The sequence below is a fragment of the Prorops nasuta genome, unplaced genomic scaffold (assembly GCF_024137725.1).
Source record: "Prorops nasuta isolate Cenicafe-Biocafe unplaced genomic scaffold, Cenicafe_Pnas_1.2 PNAS00025, whole genome shotgun sequence".
Classification (NCBI taxonomy): domain Eukaryota; kingdom Metazoa; phylum Arthropoda; class Insecta; order Hymenoptera; family Bethylidae; genus Prorops; species Prorops nasuta.
This window is the reverse complement of record NW_027116822.1, coordinates 1950705-1969860: the sequence shown is the minus strand read 5'-3', so window position 1 is coordinate 1969860 and position 19156 is coordinate 1950705. Positions and strand designations below refer to the sequence as shown.

Sequence of the window (19156 nt, the reverse complement as noted above, 5' to 3'; positions counted from 1 at the left end):
CACGTTCTTGCTCTAATTTCAGTTTTATTGACGCTGGGATATAGGAAGGGATAGATGGGGTAGGGAAGGGAGGGGAGGGGACAAAGGAAGACGAAAAAGAGAGAATACGCGCCCTCGCGCGTGTGTATATTAAGAGTGTGTGCGAGTTGTGTGTGTGTGTGTGTGTGTGCGAGGAACGAATGGGAAAGAGAGAGAAGAAGGATGTCTAAAAGAAATATCGAATGTTTTTGTCGCAGGGGAGGAGAACGACTTTGGATCCGATGGAGAGGAAAGTGGAGTGGGAGGAGGGGGCGGAGAGGAGGCGGTGGATCTCACGGCTTCAAGATCTCATCACGGGGACGAGGATGAGAATCTTGAGGCGGAGGAGGAGGACGAGGAGGAGGACGAGGGAGTGGAAGAGGAGCAGGAAGACGACGAAGAGGGCTCCCGGAAGCAAATGCGACACAGGCAGGACGCGGAGAATAACAACAGCTTCGTGGATGGAGCCCCAGCTGCAGGCATCTTTCCACCAGCCGGTACCAGCCACGTCACGCTCGAAGCCTTGCAGAACACAAAAGTGGCTGTGGCACAGTTCGCGGCGACCGCCCTGGCTGGTGGTGCCGACAGCGAGGAAGCGCTGCAGAATTTGGCGCTGCTGCAAAGTACCCTTTACACCCTGCAGCACCAGCAGGTCTTCCAATTGCAGCTGATAAGCCAGCTGCAGCAACGCTTGTCGATAAGTCAGACCACCGGACCATCCGGTGGCCCGAACGCCCCCGAGTCCACGGACAGCAAGGAAACCTCGCCGTCACCGGTTATCCATCCCAAGGCTCTGTCAAGTTTGACCTCACCGCCGAACTCGAGACCGCCCAGCCACCATAGACAAGCCTCGTCGCCGGTACCGGTGGCCAGTACCGCGTCCCAAGATGCCCCGGCTAGCTCGTCCCCGTCGAACTTGCCCGCTGGTGCATCAGCGGGACCGTCCACGCCCGCCACCACGAGCGATACCAGCCAGATCCCTCTGTCCCATCAGATGCTACCTCCGTGCTCGATAAGCTCGTCTCTAGCCTCGTCCATAATTACCAACACCGACCCTCTGCCACTTCACGAGCCTAATACTCTGGAGATGCTGCAGAAACGGGCTCAGGAGGTACTGGACAACGCCAGTCAGGGCCTCCTGGCGAACAATCTGGCCGACGAGCTTGCTTTTCGGGGAGGAGCTAGCAAGGGATCCAGGCTGTCACCCTACGATTCCAAGTCTGGCGGTGGTCGTGGCGAGACCTTCTTCAAGCACCGTTGCCGCTACTGCGGCAAGGTCTTCGGCAGCGACTCGGCCCTCCAGATCCACATTAGATCACACACAGGTGAGCGCCCTTTTAAATGCAACGTCTGCGGCAGCCGATTCACCACCAAAGGGAACCTCAAGGTCCACTTCCAGAGGCATACGGCCAAGTTTCCCCATGTGAAAATGAATCCGAACCCAGTCCCCGAGCACCTGGACAAGTATCACCCGCCGCTCCTGCAGCAGATAGCCTCGGGTCAGAGGCCGATGCCGTCCCCACCACCGCCTACGCATCATCCCCCGTTCCACCCTGCGGCGGCCCATGGTTTCCTTCCACCTCAGCCGCCGGTCCCCCTCGGTTTGAACCTGCCCGGTATGCCCCTCTACCGCACGCCCCTTGTGAATCACCGAACGGACGACCACGACATGCCGGAGAACCTCAGCAAGCCTGTGACCTCTGTTCCATCGACTTCCCCGCCACCTCCACCGCCACCACCACCACCACCACCACCACCACCACCACCACCGCCACCACTAACAGTTTTGTCCAACTCTCGCCATTCCTACCACGACAATCAACAAACGAAAGCTATGCTCGAGCAGCAGCAGCAGCAACAGCATTTACAACAACAACAACATCAGCAAAGGGAGGATATCAAGGTCGAGCGGCAGAGGTCGCCGGTGCAGGAGCACTATCAACCGAGGCCAATGAGCCACGAGGAGGAGAGGATCACGCCGAAGAGGGAACCAGAGGATGCTGAGGAGGTGCAAGAGGAAGAGAGCGAGGACTTTGAGGATCCCAATAGAAGATTCGTAGGATCCCCGCACAGTACAGCCAATCCGATGTCTCATCCGCAGGCTTACGAAGACTGCAGCATGGACAGCAAGATGAGCGGACGATTGGAGGCCGACGTGGATATGGAGGTAGACGAGGATATCGAGGAACAGCCAGAGAACTTGTCCGGGCGGGGACCGGCTGGCCGTTTGCCTCAGCAGGTGTTGGCTTATCCCGGTGCTTCCCCGGCCAGTAGTAGCGCCAGTAGTGGAAGCCTCCAAACTTCCTTCGCGGGAATCTTGTTCCCAGGTCCTCCCAATCACCCGCATCAGATCTCTCATCTTCCAACGCCGGGAGCTGCCACCACCCCGACCACGGCCGGCGAGGTCATTCTGGATCCTGCCAAGGATCCAGCGATCTACTCCAGTCTTCTTCCGAGGCCCGGCAGTAACGACAACTCCTGGGAAAGTCTGATCGAGATCACCAAGACTTCGGAGACCTCGAAGCTTCAGCAATTGGTGGATAACATAGAGCACAAGCTTACGGATCCGAACCAATGTGTCATCTGTCACAGAGTACTTTCGTGCAAAAGTGCGCTGCAAATGCACTACCGGACTCATACAGGAGAGCGTCCGTTCAAGTGCAAGATATGCGGCAGGGCATTTACTACGAAAGGGAATCTGAAGACTCACATGGGAGTGCACAGAGCGAAGCCGCCATTGAGAGTGTTGCACCAGTGCCCGGTATGCCACAAGAAGTTCACCAATGCGCTGGTGTTGCAACAACACATAAGACTGCACACTGGAGAGCCAACAGACTTGAGCCCCGAGCAGATTCAAGCCGCCGAGGTCAACGAGTTCCCACCGGGATACCCGCACCATCCTCTAGCCTCGTTTCTGCCACAGGGATTCCCGCCGATTCATCCAGCCGGACCAGGATTCTCGCTGGGCTTTCCACCGGCAAGGCCCCCGACGTTGGACAGACCGATACAGGAGAACGACGGGGACTCGAAAGACGACAGTCAGCAGCAGCAGCATAGGTACATGGATGAGCAGAACGAGGATGACGAGCAGGATGACGACGAGGAGGACAGGCGAGAGGACGACGAGAGGTGCGATGCCAGGGACAGGCGTAGCAACGACGACGACGAAGATCCGGAACACGAGGAGGTACAGGACCACAAAGACACCCTCGTTCCGTCCTTTTCGACATCGCTCGCCGCTCTGGAGAATCAAGTTCGGACCATCACCACCACCGCAACTACCATAATACCGAACAATGCGAGGTCACCGCCGTTCCACCGCTACAACGGTGGCGAAAAGAGCAACAGTCCTCCAAATCCTGGTGCCCCGTTAGATCTGACGCCTCGGGCATCATCGACCCCGGCTTCGATGGTTTCCGCGTCGACTCCACCACCGAGTCAACAACCGCACCACCAGTCGCACCCTTTCGGCATGTTCGCAGGACTGTTGCAGGCGGTGTCCTCGTCACCGTCCAGCAGTACCACCATGGGCTCATCCCCGAGCGTTAACAGCGTGACGTCCATGAACACTGGTGGAGGCGCTTTGGCCTCTTTAACGACGTCCGCGGTCCTCGCAGCCACCTCTACCTACAACCCGTTGGGTCTGGCCGTCGGAGGGCCAGCAGGTAGGCGCTGCTAGCATCAGGGCGAGCTGCAGTTCCTGCTACACCTTCCCTGACCACTATTCGTTAGTCTCTCAACCCCTTACGTCCTTCACTACCCTCCCACACACTTTCACACTGATCCTCTGTGGTGTAGCTGGACCTAGCACTCCCCTTTCCCGCTATAACACTTTCTTTTCTCTCTCTCTCTCTCTCTCTCTCTCTATCTATCTATCTATTTAGCGCTCTCTCTCTCTCTTTCTCTCTTTCTATCTATCCTGTCTCTATCTTCCGCCTATTGTTTTTTAGTTCCGGATTCTTTATAAGCACTTTCTCGTGTAATACGTTTCTTCTCCCAATGCTTCTCATTGGACGAACGTTAACATTAAATTTGTATTAGTCGACTCGAGAAGATCCACTGTACTACTTAGCGTTTAGAGGTCTATTTATCACTTCTGGAGTACATTAGTTTAGCGACACAGAATTTGCATATGTATGGCAATAAATAAATCATTTTCTACAATATACACGTGCATTCACAATTCACCCCCATTCCTTGAAAATTAATCGTTAAGGAGCCTTCCATAGAGTCAAATTGATATTGAATTGGTGTCGACAGTTGTTGATATTGGTAGAGTAGCGCTTCTTTGAGATATTACTTTGTTTTTCTTCTATTTTTTTATTTATTTTGTTTTGTTTTTTTTTTTTTGCTAAAGTCCTTTCCGCTAAGGATTCCTCGAACGATATTTCTCGCTCTCATTTCGTTGTTTGAGGAATCGGTGTGAGATAAGAGCGACCTTCCAACAAGGAAATCGCTGAGAAGTAATTGTAAAGAGGTACGATCTGTTGCAGTACGTGGAAATACTACGTGTAATATCTGCTACAAGACATTCGCGTGCAACTCCGCACTGGAGATTCATTACCGGAGTCACACGAAGGAGCGACCTTTTAAATGCAGCATATGCGACAGAGGCTTTTCGACAAAGGTAATTCATTTGACTTAACTCGGTTATCAGAAACGCCCAATCGCAGCCCTTCCACGAGCTTATGCAGTTTTATCTGCAGCGATTAAAATACCCCGTGTGCAATGATAAAAAGGGGCACCAGAGGGGCAAATATATATATATATGTATATATCGACACTCGTGCTGGTAGCTGGCGGTTCTTAGAAGAGGTCCTTCGGACAGTGAGCTTCACGGAGCTTTGCGCTAATTTCAGAGCGACGGATCCGGACCGGAAGTGTGCTGTTGCGCGGAACAGCGTAGCACGTTTCCGGGGCAGAGCCTGGCGAAGGGGTCAGGCGAGAAACCGAAGCGCAGGCGACGCCGGCCCGAGGATCGGAAGAGCCGGGGGCGGACAGGAAATGGAGGGGGGCGGGGGCTGACGTCTGTCTATCCTGCCGTCCGCCTGCCCCCACTGATGCCACCCGCCCTCGGACTTCTACCCTCGGACCACGTCTTCCTGGTAAGGACCTTCGCACCACTGGCCATCCGACCAATAACTAGCATATGCTCGCTCTCCAAAACGTTTATCGTCTCTTTCGTACTTTCTCAATACTCTATACATCTCTTGATAAACTTCTTGGAGCGAACGTGCGTTTGTTATTGCAATTGCCGTGGTTCTTATAATTTTTCAATTCAAAGTATTCGCACTTGCTCCGAATAAAAAGCACTTAAGAGTCCACAAGAGAGCTAGTCGTGGTCCGCATAGCAGTTGCGGACGCAATCAATAGAAAACGTTTTAATCCGTAGGGCAACATGAAGCAGCACATGCTGACACACAAGATTCGTGATATGCCGCCGCATTTGTTTGGCGATCCAAAGCAACAGGCCCAGCAGCAACAGCAGCAGCATTTGCCGCAGCACCAGCAACAGAATCAGGACCTCGAGGGCTCTAGGAGTCCAATGTGCAATGACGACTCAAATTTACCACCGCCTCCACCACCTCCGCCTCCACCTCCGCCTACCCAACCAGCTTCGATCGAGCCAATCGTTCCACTCAAGAGATCGCCGACAGAGGGAGATTTGCCAGCACCAAAGAGACCAGCCAGTGAGTATTTCTTCAACGGATTGTCGAATCTTCATCGAGCAACGCTTATATAGCTACCTTAGCAATCTATAGATATCTTTCGATCAATCATGAAAAGCTTCATAGTTCATTGGCTGTTGCTTTATAAGCTTCCCTCTTTCTCGCATGCTCATTCCATAGCGCTATTCTAAATTAGCCACAAGCTTGAAAATCTCTCTCTACTCGTCATAGATAGCTGCTAGCTTATTCCCGGCCATTGGGCCTGAACTTCTCGAACCTCCGCAGATGATGCACCACATTGCAATTTTTACGGAGGAGGCTTTTGCTTATCGCTAGTCACAATACACAACGGCTCAGCGAAATTCCAAAAAAAAATGTGTGCGTGTGTGTGTGTTTGCAGGCGTGCCGAGCAAGCACTTGTGCCAGATTTGCAATAAGAATTTCTCATCGTCCTCGGCGCTCCAGATCCATATGAGAACGCACACGGGCGACAAACCGTTCCGATGCACCGTATGCCAGAAGGCCTTCACCACCAAGGGCAATCTCAAGGTATCCAAAAGTCTTCTTCTCCCTTCGCACTTCCTTCTCGAGAGTTCTCCGAGTTCTTATACTAACACCGGCTAGTCGCTAATGCTTGTACTAACGCTAGCGCGTAACGTACAAACTGTAAGCTCGATGAAAATATTGCTGCTTTACATAAGCGCTTCTATAAGGAGTCTCTCTCTCTCTCTCTCTCTCTCTCTCTCTCTCTCTCTCTCTCTCTCTCTCTCTCTCTCTCTCTCTATCTATCTATCTATCTATCTATCTATGTATCTATGTATCTTAATCCAAATCCGATCCTTCCATTTTTCTCATCATTTTGTCTCACACGACGATCTCACACTTACAGGTACACATGGGTACTCACATGTGGACGAACGGGGCGTCTCGTCGAGGACGTCGAATGTCCTTAGACCTGCCACCACTGCCCATCACACCCAAGGACTCGGAGTTTCTACAGCGTCGACCGGATCTCTTTTATCCATACCTACCCGCGCCATTCCTTAACGGGGTCCAGCAGAAAGTGAGTCCACGAAAATTATTACATTCTTTCGCCATAATGTCTCTTCTTCGCTCATCTTCAACGCACATTTTCCCTTGACGGTCCACAAGGTTCACTTTAACCTCAAAATTTCTTGTTCAGCTTCTTGTTTACAACTCTCTTTGGTTTTGTAGGTTATAGCCCCCGAATAAAGCTAACCAGGCGTTACTTACAGCTGAACGAGATTTCGGTGATCCAAAGCAACAACGGTCTGCCTTCTCACGGAGTGAGCGCGGGAAAGTACGCGGGTCTATTTGGTTCGGTTTACGGCGGTGGAGCCGGTGGATTCGCGTTGGAAAAACAGCCGATGGCTCCTAGCAATGGTCCACTGGGAGATGGAAAATCGGCGATCCCCTCGGGCTCGATGCTGTTCCAGACTCCGTCCCCGTCCCACTCGCCGGGGACGCCATCTTCCAACAGCGGCAGCCAAAATTCCGCGAGCGTGCCGTCCTGGACTGGTGACGCTTTGCAACACCACTTCGAGAGGGAGACACCGTCGAGGACGGAAAGTAACGCAACGCCACCATCGGCCAGACTTCCTCCACCGCCTGCTCCGCGGGGAGAGGGTCTGGCTGCGTGAACATATCCAGTTTACGTAAGATCGACGCTTTGAGAGCACGGAGAGAAAAATGGCGCCCATTCCGGAACGAAGCTATCCGTCCCGAAACCTCGGATCTAACGTTGTGTCCCGCTGAAGAAAGTTTTCCTCCCTCAGACTCTGATCACATATCCCCGTGTTGTTGCCAGCAGCAGACGAAGACAGCATGTTCCTATTATCACACTAGTCTTAATGCGTAAAAGGTCCGTTGAGGATCCATCAGCTTCCGAGTTAGGCTAGAACGTCTCCCTGATTCATCCCGGGGGATCCCTGGCCTCGAATCGGGTGATTCTGGGGTCTTCCGATGGTTCTTTCGAGCGGTGGTCCAGTGTGACGGACGCCTAGACTGAGCTCGGTCGATAACAAGATGGCGAGCCGCAAGACACGTGGCGTCGCGTCGCTGGCTCCACCGTAATTCGGACCGTCCAGTTACACACGATGGTCAAAAACCAGGAATACCATAGACTATAAATATTATACATAAAGCTATTTACATATTAATTCTATACATATATACATACGAATATACCGTATAGGAGGGTAAGAAAGGGCGCGAATGAATCAATTGTGTACACTAGTATCATTTTAATCGTTGGATAACAATTTCGAGCACACAATTATACGTATTCGTATATATATATATACATAATGAACGAGTGAGAGAGTGAGAGAGAGAAAGAGAGAGAGAGAGAGAGAGAGAGAGAGAGAGCGAGAAATTATGCTAATTATTGTTAAGTCTAAGTTAGTTGGCGGGCCCGGCAGCGCCCCTCGCTGTGATATGAGAGGAGCAGCCTGCAATCACTAAACCAATGTACTTATATCTTGTATAATAGTATTATGTACGATTATAACGAAATATTATTCGTGCACCGCCGTTATTGTCGTCCGTACGAGAGCACCGGTAGCTTCAAAAGTTACCTTCGTATCTCACCCAAAAACCCGATATCCAATATGGCGGTCATGTGATTCCCCCGAAGCAAAGAATCGTGTTGTTCCATTTGATTTAGTACATTTAAATGTTTACGGGAGACCATATTTCGCACGACGCTTTCCACACATAGGATTCTCCATTGTTCCAGCTATTACGTGTAAGCTTTGTTTGTCAGAATCCACAACCCCTCCCCCTAACCTCCTCCTAATTATAACCTCACTCCGCATCCAACTCTTCATCAAAGATCCGGTTCCGTCACATTCGTGAACCCGCGAAACATGACTTGCCGGTGAAAATTTGATAATATTCAATTCAAGTAAGATGAGTAGGTACTAGTAATCATTACTATTTAATCCTCATTTAAAAGACAAGCATCGTTATATCAGTTTGCGAGTGAGGCCGATGCATCCCTCACCCGATATGGTTGTAATACTCAGCTAAAGTATAAGTGCATTCCTCCTTCCAGTGAAAATCAATTCGATTTTCGTCGAATACTCGACTTCCAGCCGATGCTTCATCAATATTCTAATTATTTCTCGAGCCCGTGCAATGTTTCCCAATGGATCGGTAATATTTTGTAATATACACACACGCGTGGTACGAGCTCCATATTTATTTATTATCCTGCATGTGCGCCCTTGGTGAGCGCCCGTCTTTGCACTTTTCTAAACAATGAATTTTATATTTTTTATTGAAAACAATAAAATTAATTTTGATGGTCTTTGGTTCTTGTTGCATTTAATGTATCGTAATTTCGATCGACGATAGCCATCGTTGGGGATGTTATAATTGATCAGGGATGAAAAGAGCGCGGATGGAAAATAACAAAAAAAAGTACAAAAAAAAGCAAAAGAAAACAGAGAAACAGAAAGCATTTGAGGAATACCGATCCATCGATCTCCGAGCCCGATTATTCGTGAACATTGCCAAAAGCGCACACTAGCATTTTCACTGTATATGTATACGTATCCCTAATACGGAGCGTGCGTGTATATGTATGTAAACATTGACATTCGTGATCGGCGGGACTGATATCGAGAGATTTAAGTGTGTGTGCGTACGCTGTGTGATTGCGAGTGTGAGAAGAGCGAAAGCGAGTTTGTGTATGTATAAAGCTCGATTCACACTGGACGGTACGAAAAAAATGTCTGGCATCCTCGTGTGAATCGATCTTAATTTCTACCTACCTTACGCGAGTCGTGTGTGATCCAAGAGCTGCACAAGTTTTTTTTAGCACGCTCTTCTTTTAAACATGGCCGCTCCCTTTGTTGTAAAAAGCGTTGACTGAAGAAAATGCAATCAAGTCCACTGGCGTAAACGAGAAAAATTATTTATAATGCTGATCGAACGCGTGGTACCAAAGTAACGCGACAAACCAAGAAGTCATTTAATTGTGTGTGTCACGGAGAAAAACTTGCACTTACCCCTTTCAGACTCGGACTAAATTAGGCGTGAATAATATTTTTCCTCAGTGCTATTTATCTCTACGCAACGTGAAATATTGAGAATAATTTTTAATTCGCATACTTACCGGTAAGAATTGAAATCCATTCGACGTACGAAACATTTTATATGATTTTTTAAAATATACATGTCTACTGGGATGGGCACCGGGTCAGAAAGGGTTAAATCGTTCCGCGCGAGTCGATTGATTGTACGGATTTTGGTTGGAACCAAAAGAGATCGGTGTTAAAAAAAAACCAGTGATCCTTATCTCGCATAGCCATTGCTTAGCATAATTCAACCGTATCTAGCGATAATATCTTACGACACCTTTGACTCTCTCGTTCCATTGTAATTTCTAATTGCGTTGCTGCGCCCAGCAACGAGACTGGAATAATTTAAATCGTAAAACTGGAAATCTGTTCGTGTCGTAAGCCTAAACGAAAATCAAAAGTGCCAACCACGCCCCGATAATCAAAAGATAAATTCGTACATACACACACATCTATAGAGGCAGAGTGATCCTAGAGCACCAGAAAATCACAATCTTTTTCGCGGGCATTTATTTTTCGGTGCTGGTCAAAGCTAGTTTCTATCGATAAGGGAATCCATGTTTTCAAGGGCTAACGACGAGTGATAAACGGATGGAGAGAGCCAGGCTTTAAGTTTCTCTCGTGGATTCCGGAGCTGTGAAATCTTCGCAACTGAACATATCGCAATTCTTCTTTCTTCTTATGTTACGTTTTTCATTTCTTTTTTGTCTATTTATTTAACTAGCGTCTACTTGTGCGTTGGGTGAGAGCGAGTGAAATTGGCTATATCAGCGCAGGTTAAATAAAGTGTAGCTCCGATGCGGTTAGGATAAATCGATGCAAAAACGCAAAAGTCATTTACCAAATCGGATCTCGTGGTTTCGGCTGAGCTGCTGGTGAACATCGGGATCCGATTTTCAAAGTGGCCAATGCTGGGCCTTCTTCCTATTGGACGATGCCAAATTTCGTGTTCCTCGACCGATTGAAAAATCAATTGCTCGACCAGATACAGCTGAAAGCTCTATTAATGTATATAGTCCGAGTGACGAGCGGACGTTGAGAGAGTCGAGTGGCTCGTTCGAGTGGTCGAATTATCGATCGTTGTACGTCTAAGAGTAACTACCAAATTTTTTCATAATTTAAGCGAATGGAGTATATTTAAGGTGTATACTCTCGTGTACCCTACTCACTAGGTGAGGAGAGAACAATTCCTGGCACACGAGAAATGTCCAAAAGAGTATTGATTTCGATTTTAGGTTTCTGTACATATTGTATAATCCGTGTATAAACATGACTCAAATAATTGTAAAACTTATCATTGTAGTCAAATACGTTACGAATCATTATATATCTATATCACTTCAACAATAAACCATTATTATGAACATGAATGAACAATGAAAAGTATTCTCTAATTCCCTCGGCATTGACAATATTTTATTGTTGTCTAAACTAGTCTATTTTGTCCATGTCTATTGAACCAACTCGATCGGAAAAGTCATTTTCAGCTGACTAACCGACCGACCTTAATACAATTTTTTAAACTCGAGATAAAAAATTGAAGATCAGTGCCATCTGCCGATATGACATGGCAACACGATGATAAATTGCCGATTTTACCGACACATTATTGTGAACACACCAAATTTCTTATATTTTTAGGCCCCTTCAGCCTTCTTTAACACTAAACGTACCAAGTATTTTTTATACATACATGCTTGTTTATGTACATTTATGCGGTTTACGATTTGTGAATTGGTTTCGGATTGGATCGCAGTGTTCAAGCCGACAATAGTGAGAAGTGAAAATTCACTAGGGTCAATTTGGAACTTTACTAGATATCAATCAGCACTAACAGACTTGACCAATGAAAGCATTAACACGCCTTATACTACATATACATGACCGATAAAATCTACAATATTTTATGTTACACATCTTATAGGCTTCACGGCAAGCTTAAGCCCAAGAGTTCCATCATGACTTTATCATCTAAAAGTTTTCTATTTTATGATCACTGCGCGTAGTCAGTTTATAATTTCAAAATAACGTTTTTATTATTTATTACGTTTTATTCACACTGAATTTTTTTCTTTAAATGTGAAATGTACGTATAAGTATCATATATTTATAATAATATGTTAAACAATATTACATAAACTGCATTTAAATAATATTTTATGTAGGAAGTAAAGAAATAAGATCCCTTATAAGGATTCTACTAAATTTCTTTATACAGCAGTGCCAAGTTCTATTTCAATAAAGATGTTAATTTAATCATGGATTGAATTGTTTTCAAGTATTTCTAATTCTAGGTTACCTTCTAAACAACCACAAAACTTGTCTAGACGCTCTTCGGTAGGTAATTCTAAGATATGATGGAATTACACTTAATGTCATGCATATATCTTAAAATCGCAGATTTTGAAGTTGCCAAAAGCACGTCAACCTTTACAAGAAGTGGATCTTAAAGGTTCATCGCCTGAATCATCACCTACAACGTCTAAATTTAAGAGACGGGTTAGCTTTGCAGAAAAGAAACATGTTAAGTGGGTATAGTTTAGCTTGATATGTAGACTGATTTAAATAGTTGATATAAATGAATCTTAAATACTTTCAGAGAGTTTTGCGATTCTATTGAGCAAGGAACTGTTTGGGATAATACATATGAAGAAAATGATACGAGTGAAAATAGAATGGTTTGTTTATTAAATCAAGTAAATGATCCTCAATTAAGTGAAAGACAAAACATTAATAGATCTAGTAGTAGAAATGATTGTAACATAATAAGTAAAGATGGCAATACACTTGATATGATTAACATCAGTGATCAGATTTGTACATTATCAGATATGCATAGTAATTTAGTAAGTGCAAATACTCAAGACTTTCCTAAAAGTACTCCAATGATGCTTAAGCATAAAATTCTTGATTCTGATGTGAGCTTAATGACAAGTTCAGCAAAAGAGCTAAAATTGATTGATGATGATAAAGAGAGTATGAATAATGAGCATTTAGAGGTATCAATGATTTAGAAGCTAAAATTGATATAAATCATGATGAAATGGAAACATTTTCTTGTGTCAATCCCAATTGATAATACTGTTATTGGTAAACATGAAATTTTCCATAAAATATCAGAAGAACCAACAAGTATAAAAACTAGGTTTAGTGAAAATGCATTTACTTAGAGAACAGATATTACACGAAAGATATGATTGAAATCAAATGAAAGACAAAACACAATTACTGATAGAACTAAAATATTTTAAAATATGTTAATAGAAGAAATAGGAATAATATTCAACCAAAAACAAAACTTTGTTAGTGATAAACTGAAGTGTTTGCTAATATGCCTATGGAAGAGACAGGAATGATCTCTAATTTAATAAAGTCAGTATCTTCTCAAGAAGCCACAATCTTTAAGGGTATGCCTCTAAAAGAGATAGAAGAATTAAATAATGGGAGACATAATAATTTCATTACTGAGAGATCAGAAGGGCAATTCTGTAAAGCCGAAATCAGACGATGCTTTTTCTCGTGCTGGATTGCTAGCTGAATTTAGAATGATGACTGCTGATTGGATATTTGCATTATTATAACCAATCAGCAAAAAATATTTCAATTCACCAAGCAATCTAGCACGAAAAAAAGCATCGTCTGATTTCGGCTTAACTCTTATCAACAAATTTTGGTATCCTTAAGCAGAAATTTACGATAAATATCGATATGTGAAATGATAAATGTATATCTATATATATATATCATTTTCGGTCCGTACACTGTTCAAAATTGAATCATGTACTACATGTATAGCTTCTGCATCCCTATACTATCCTATAGCAAAAATACTTCTCACCAAATTGGTCCTTCCCAAAGGGAGGCAGAAATTGTACATGTACATGATTCAATTTTGAACAGTGTACTGATAACGAAAATTTTCGTTAAAGTTACAGAATATGGGGTCAAAGGTATTTCACAATATGCCAATGGAAGAGACAGGATTAATCCCTATTCAAAGAGAAAGTGCAGACTCCCAAAGGACCCAAGTCGTAGGTAACACATCTTTGGTGAGTAAAGGAGTAAAGATTAATCCAAGCAGAAATTTTGGTACTGATAAAACTGAAGTATTTCAGGATATGCATGTGGAAGAAACAGGAGTAATTAATAATGAGAGACAAAACTTCATTATTGAGAAAACAGAGGTATTTCACAATATGCCAATGGAAGAGACAGGATTAATTCCTATTCAAAGAAAAACTGTAGCTCTCCAAAAGACCCAAGTGGGTGATAACTCATCTTTGGTGGATATAAGAGTAATGAATAATTCAGCCAGAAATTTTGGTACTGATAAAACTGAAGTATTTCAGGATATGCGTGTGGAAGAAACAGGAGTAATTAATAATGAGAGACAAAACTTCATTACTGAGAGAACAGAGGTATTTCACAATATGCCAATGGAAGAGACAGGATTAATTCCTATTCAAAGAAAAAGTGTAGCTCTCCAAAAGACCCAAGTAATAGATGACCCATCTTTGGTGGATATGAGAGTAATGAATAATCCAGCCAGAAATGTTGGTACTGATAAAACTGAAGTATTTCAGAATATGCGTGTGGAAGAAACAAGAGTAATTAATAATGAGAGACAAAACTTCATTACTGAAAGAACAGAGGTATTTCACAATATTCCAATGGAAGAGACAGGATTAATTCCTATTCAAAGAAAAAGTGTAGCAATCCAAAAGACCCAAGTGGGAGATAACTCATCTTTGGTGGATATGAGAGTAATGAATAATCCAGCCAGAAGTTTTGGTACTGATAAAACTGAAGTATTTCAGGATATGCATGTAGAAGGAACAGGAGTAATTAATAATGAGAGACAAAACTTCATTATGGAGAGAACAGAGATATTTCACAATATGCCAATGGAAGAAACAGGATTAATTCCTATTCAAAGAAAAAGTGTAGCATTCCAAAAGACCCAAGTGATAGATGACTCATCTTTGGTGAATATGGGAGTAATGAATGATGCAAGCAGAAATTTTCGTACTGATAAAACTGAAGTATTTCAGGATATACATGTGGAAGAAACAGGAGTAATTAATAATGAGAGACAAAACTTCATTATGGAGAGAACAGAGGTATTTCACAATATGCCAATGGAAGAGACAGGATTAATTCCTATTCAACGAAAAAGTGCAGCATTCCAAAAGACCCAAGTGACAGATGACTCATCTTTGGTGGATATGAGAGTAATGAATAATCCAGCCAGAAATTTTGGATCCGATAAAACTGAAGTATTTCAGAATATGGATATGGAAGAAACATTAGTAATAAATAATGAGAGACAAAACTTAATTACTGAGAGAACAGAGGTATTTCACAATTTGCCAATGGAAGAGACAGGATTTATACCAATTCAAAGAAAAAATGCAGCTTTCCAAAAGACCCAAGTGATAGATAACTCATCTTTGGAGGATACGAGAGTAATGAATAATTCAAGCAGAAATTTTGGTACCGATAAAACGGAAGTATTTCTGGATACGGATATGGAAGAAACATTAGTAATAAATAATGAGAGACAAAACTTCATTACTGAGAGAACAGAAGTATTTCATAATATGCCAATGGAAGAGACAGGAATAATCCCTATTCAAAGAAAATTTGCAGATTCCCAAAGAACCCAAGTCATAGGTAACACATCTTTGGTGAGCAAAGGAGTAAAGATTAACCCAAGCAGAAATTTTGGTACTGATAAAACTGAAGTATTTCAGGATATGCATGTGGAAGAAACAGGAGTAATTAATATTGAGAAACAAAACTTCATTACTGAGAGAACAGAAGTATTTCATAATATGCCAATGGAAGAGACAGGAATAATCCCTATTCAAAGAAAATTTGCAGATTCCCAAAGAACCCAAGTTGTAGGTAACACATCTTTGGTGAGCAAAGGAGTAAAGATTAACCCAAGCAGAAATTTTGGTACTGATAAGACTGAAGTATTTCAGGATATGCATGTGGAAGAAACAGGAGTAATTAATAATGAGAGACAAAACTTAATTATTGAGAAGACAGAGGTATTTCACAATATGCCAATGGAAGAGACAGGATTAATTTCTATTCAAAGAAAAAGTGTAGCTCTCCAAAAGACCCAAGTGGGTGATAACTCATCTTTGGTGGATATGAGAGTAATGAATAATCCAGCCAGAAATTTTGTTACTGATAAAACTGAAGTATTTCAGGATATGCGTGTGGAAGAAACAGGAGTAATTAATAATGAGAGACAAAACTTCATTACTGAGAGAACAGAGGTATTTCACAATATGCCAATGGAAGAGACAGGATTAATTCCTATTCAAAGAAAAAGTGTAGCTCTCCAAAACACCCAAGTGATAGATGACTCAACTTTGGTGGATATGGGAGTAATGAATGATGCAAGCAGAAATTTTCGTACCGATAAAACTGAAGTATCTCAGGATATGCATATGGAAGAAACAGGAGTAATAAGTAATGAGAGACAAAATTTCGTTACTGATAGAACCAAAATATTTCATAATGTGCGAATGGAGGAGACAGGATTTATCTCTGATCAAAGAAAAACTGGATTTTCTCAAACAACTATAGTCCTTAATGATAGCTCTAAAGAAGTATCCAAAAAATATTATACAGAACAGAAAACTTTAACAGAAAGTACACAAGTATCAAATATTGAACCTGTAAGGAATAATGAAGAAATGTTTAGCAATCGAAGCCGGACTTCGTCTACTAAAAAGAATACTGTCTCTCAGAATACATCAGTGGAACAAATAAAAGTATGCAGAGATTTAATGCCTTCAGAATCACGTTTCTTGAAGAAAAGAAACTCATCTTCAAACTATATATATACTAAAGAATCGAGTAATTCTCATTTATGTATAACACCTACTGCTGGTATAATCCAGAATAAATCTGCGCAGAAAAGTATAAATGGAATTCCCAATGTACAGGTTCGCAGCAATACTTCTCTACATTTAAACGAAAGTTGTATTTATAGGATGTTGCAACCGAAAATTAAATCTAAAACTCCCTTAACTTCAGATATCAGAAATTCTAAAACTGTCGAAATAAGCAGATCAAATAGGAAGGCAGATGATCTGCCATCTGTTCAAAATACATTTCAAGTTTCAGAGAGTTCTCATTTATTTACAGATTATTCTATAGGATCTAGTAATGTATTTAATGATTCTTGTAAAGAGGAGGCTTCTTACGGGGATTCTCCGACTGACCCAGAATCAACAGAAACGTTTATTAACGACAGTTTTAGCAGTGAGAACAAGGAAAATCGTATTTTCAGTCCAAGCGAGCTTCCTCGACGTTCCAATTTTCATCGTTCTTTATTCCTCGACGATGTAGATCTAGCTGTTCCTCTGGAGGATGAGCAAGCACCCTCTTTCCTGTATTCCGACAGTATTTCCACGTCATCGAATATAAGTGAAGAACCCATTTGCAAAAAATCGAAACATACTTTCAAAATTTATTCTGACGCTGAGGAGAAGCAAGAGAGAGTCGATTTTGCAGAAAATAAGGAAACGTATTCTAAAACTTTTACTGCAGAAAAAATGAATGAGGTCGGTTTAAATACTAACGAGGAGGCAGTACAAAGGAAAAAGGAGGAAGAATGGGTACCTGAATGCACCGAGGAGCCTTCAGTTTTATGTGAAGATCCCGATAATTTAATTTGTTCACAATTAATTTTATCGAAGAATCAAATTGAACGACATACGAGTGAATACTCCACAATAAACTATCCTGATGTCAAAGAATCAAATACAGAGGAAGCTGCAATTACTCCTGAAGACCCATTTTTTTCTTTAGTCAAGAAATTAAAATTGGAATCGTTAAGGTACTTAATCTGTTAGTTTAATAAGAGAAGATAGATAATGAGAAATAATTTATTTTTCCATTTTCAGCGATGACGTTATTTGGGAGCTGTTTCATGAAAACATGGAGAAGAAATTGTTGGTAATTGGTTTTATAAATTCTTCGTTATTGGTTGGACTATATTTAGAGGAGGATGGGAATGTAATAAACTATGTTAAAAATATCAAAGTGCTTTCTAGACTAGCAGGTAAGTAAGGTAGTAAAATGTGATAGACAAAAAGAGAAAACGATAAATTTTATAAGTATACAAATTATTTTTAGACAGTAGTACAATAATGGCTAAAATCGTTCATCGGCTCTTATTGGAAAAAATCGACGTAGATGAGATCCTCTACAAGTGTAAGAATTCAATTTCATCTTTGTTAAACTATTTTACGCAAGAAGTGAAACTAGCGATGAATTTCATGTTTGACCTGGACCGTTTGAATGATGTGAATTTAATAGAGATATCCTTAGAAAGGTAAAGCTTTAGTCGAATTACTACAATTACCTGCGTGTGAATATTAATTATAAATTATTTTTAGAATATCATTCGTTATTATGAGTAATACATTAGAAACGATTTTAAAAATTACAATGTCAATTAAGCCGTTCGATCGCATTACCAAAGACGATATTGAGGTCTCTTGCTTAAATGGCACAGTAAAGTAAGTAATATAACTGATGGTAGAAGTTACGAACGAATTTATTCTATAATTAATAACATCATTACAACCTCTTAACAGAGAGAAGGATATTAGAGAGCTGATAATGAATGTAAAAAAAAACCATAGATTCCTGAGGGGATATATGAACGATGTCCATGATTATATCGACTTGACAGAGGTCCCAAAAAAATTGGATAGATAATGAAAAATAATTATTGCGTAATATAATTTTTACTCTAATCTTAATTATAATTTATCTGTAATGCGTAAGGGATAAGCAATACAATTAACAGATCTCCAGTTGTAATCTATCTCGAATAAAGCACTAGTATTTTAATTTGTGAATCGAGAAGCCTTGAAATTCGTACGGCTATACGATGTGTTTTAGCTGTCTCTTTCTCTCATTCATAATTCTCCAATGAAGAAATTAATATATGCATCCCAAGAGCTTTTACTACCGGTTCTCGTTCGTTGAACGAGATCGTAAAGATTCGGAGTCCTTCCGAGGCATGGAACACGCAAGGAGAGACGCTGCTATTTAATATTGGAAATCAGTCTGTGCCGTTACGAAACCAAGTGGAAGAACCGGGCCCTACGCCCACGCTTAGGCAAAGTGGGCAAAGTGGCGTGGCAGAAAGAATTTCTCGTTTCTTTCATAAATAATTTAATTGCCTTGTAATATATACTACATGGAATTTATAAAGAATTTTTCTTCTAGCATCGAGAGGAGAACGATGGAAGACGGACTGTTCACACGGTATATCCTCTGTTGAAAAGGATTGCAGTAGTAGCGGATGGGCGCAAAAAGTTGTACACC

General features: G+C 42.4%; 2 protein-coding genes across 9 annotated transcripts in view; both read left to right on the top strand.

Moving 5' to 3' along the window:
- LOC136782111 (homeotic protein spalt-major-like) overlaps positions 1-11145 on the top strand; it is a 40464-nt gene extending 29319 nt beyond the window's left edge. For both annotated transcript variants that reach the window (XM_066741294.1, XM_066741295.1), the window contains exons 2-8: positions 237-3683; positions 4512-4645; positions 4878-5123; positions 5411-5708; positions 6088-6236; positions 6577-6750; positions 6944-11145. In XM_066741294.1, the coding sequence (XP_066597391.1) occupies positions 237-3683; positions 4512-4645; positions 4878-5123; positions 5411-5708; positions 6088-6236; positions 6577-6750; positions 6944-7348 (4853 nt within the window). In that variant the 3' untranslated portion in view covers positions 7349-11145. The remainder of the gene's footprint in view (positions 1-236; positions 3684-4511; positions 4646-4877; positions 5124-5410; positions 5709-6087; positions 6237-6576; positions 6751-6943) is intronic.
- A 610-nt stretch (positions 11146-11755) lies between these two features.
- LOC136782002 (uncharacterized) lies at positions 11756-18677 on the top strand. Of its 7 annotated transcripts, none has more exons than XM_066741096.1 (11): positions 11815-11879; positions 12088-12130; positions 12194-12321; positions 12393-12471; positions 13723-13842; positions 13909-14055; positions 14143-17654; positions 17722-17879; positions 17954-18152; positions 18217-18339; positions 18418-18677. In XM_066741096.1, coding segments are annotated over exons 1-11 (4635 nt in total). In that variant the 5' UTR covers positions 11815-11877; the 3' UTR covers positions 18542-18677. The 7 variants fall into 7 exon arrangements, with proteins under 7 accessions (XP_066597194.1, XP_066597193.1, XP_066597191.1 ...); XM_066741094.1 differs by having other exon boundaries at positions 13909-15480; positions 15547-17654; XM_066741095.1 differs by having other exon boundaries at positions 13909-15696; positions 15781-17654.
- The last annotated feature ends 479 nt before the right edge of the window (positions 18678-19156 follow it).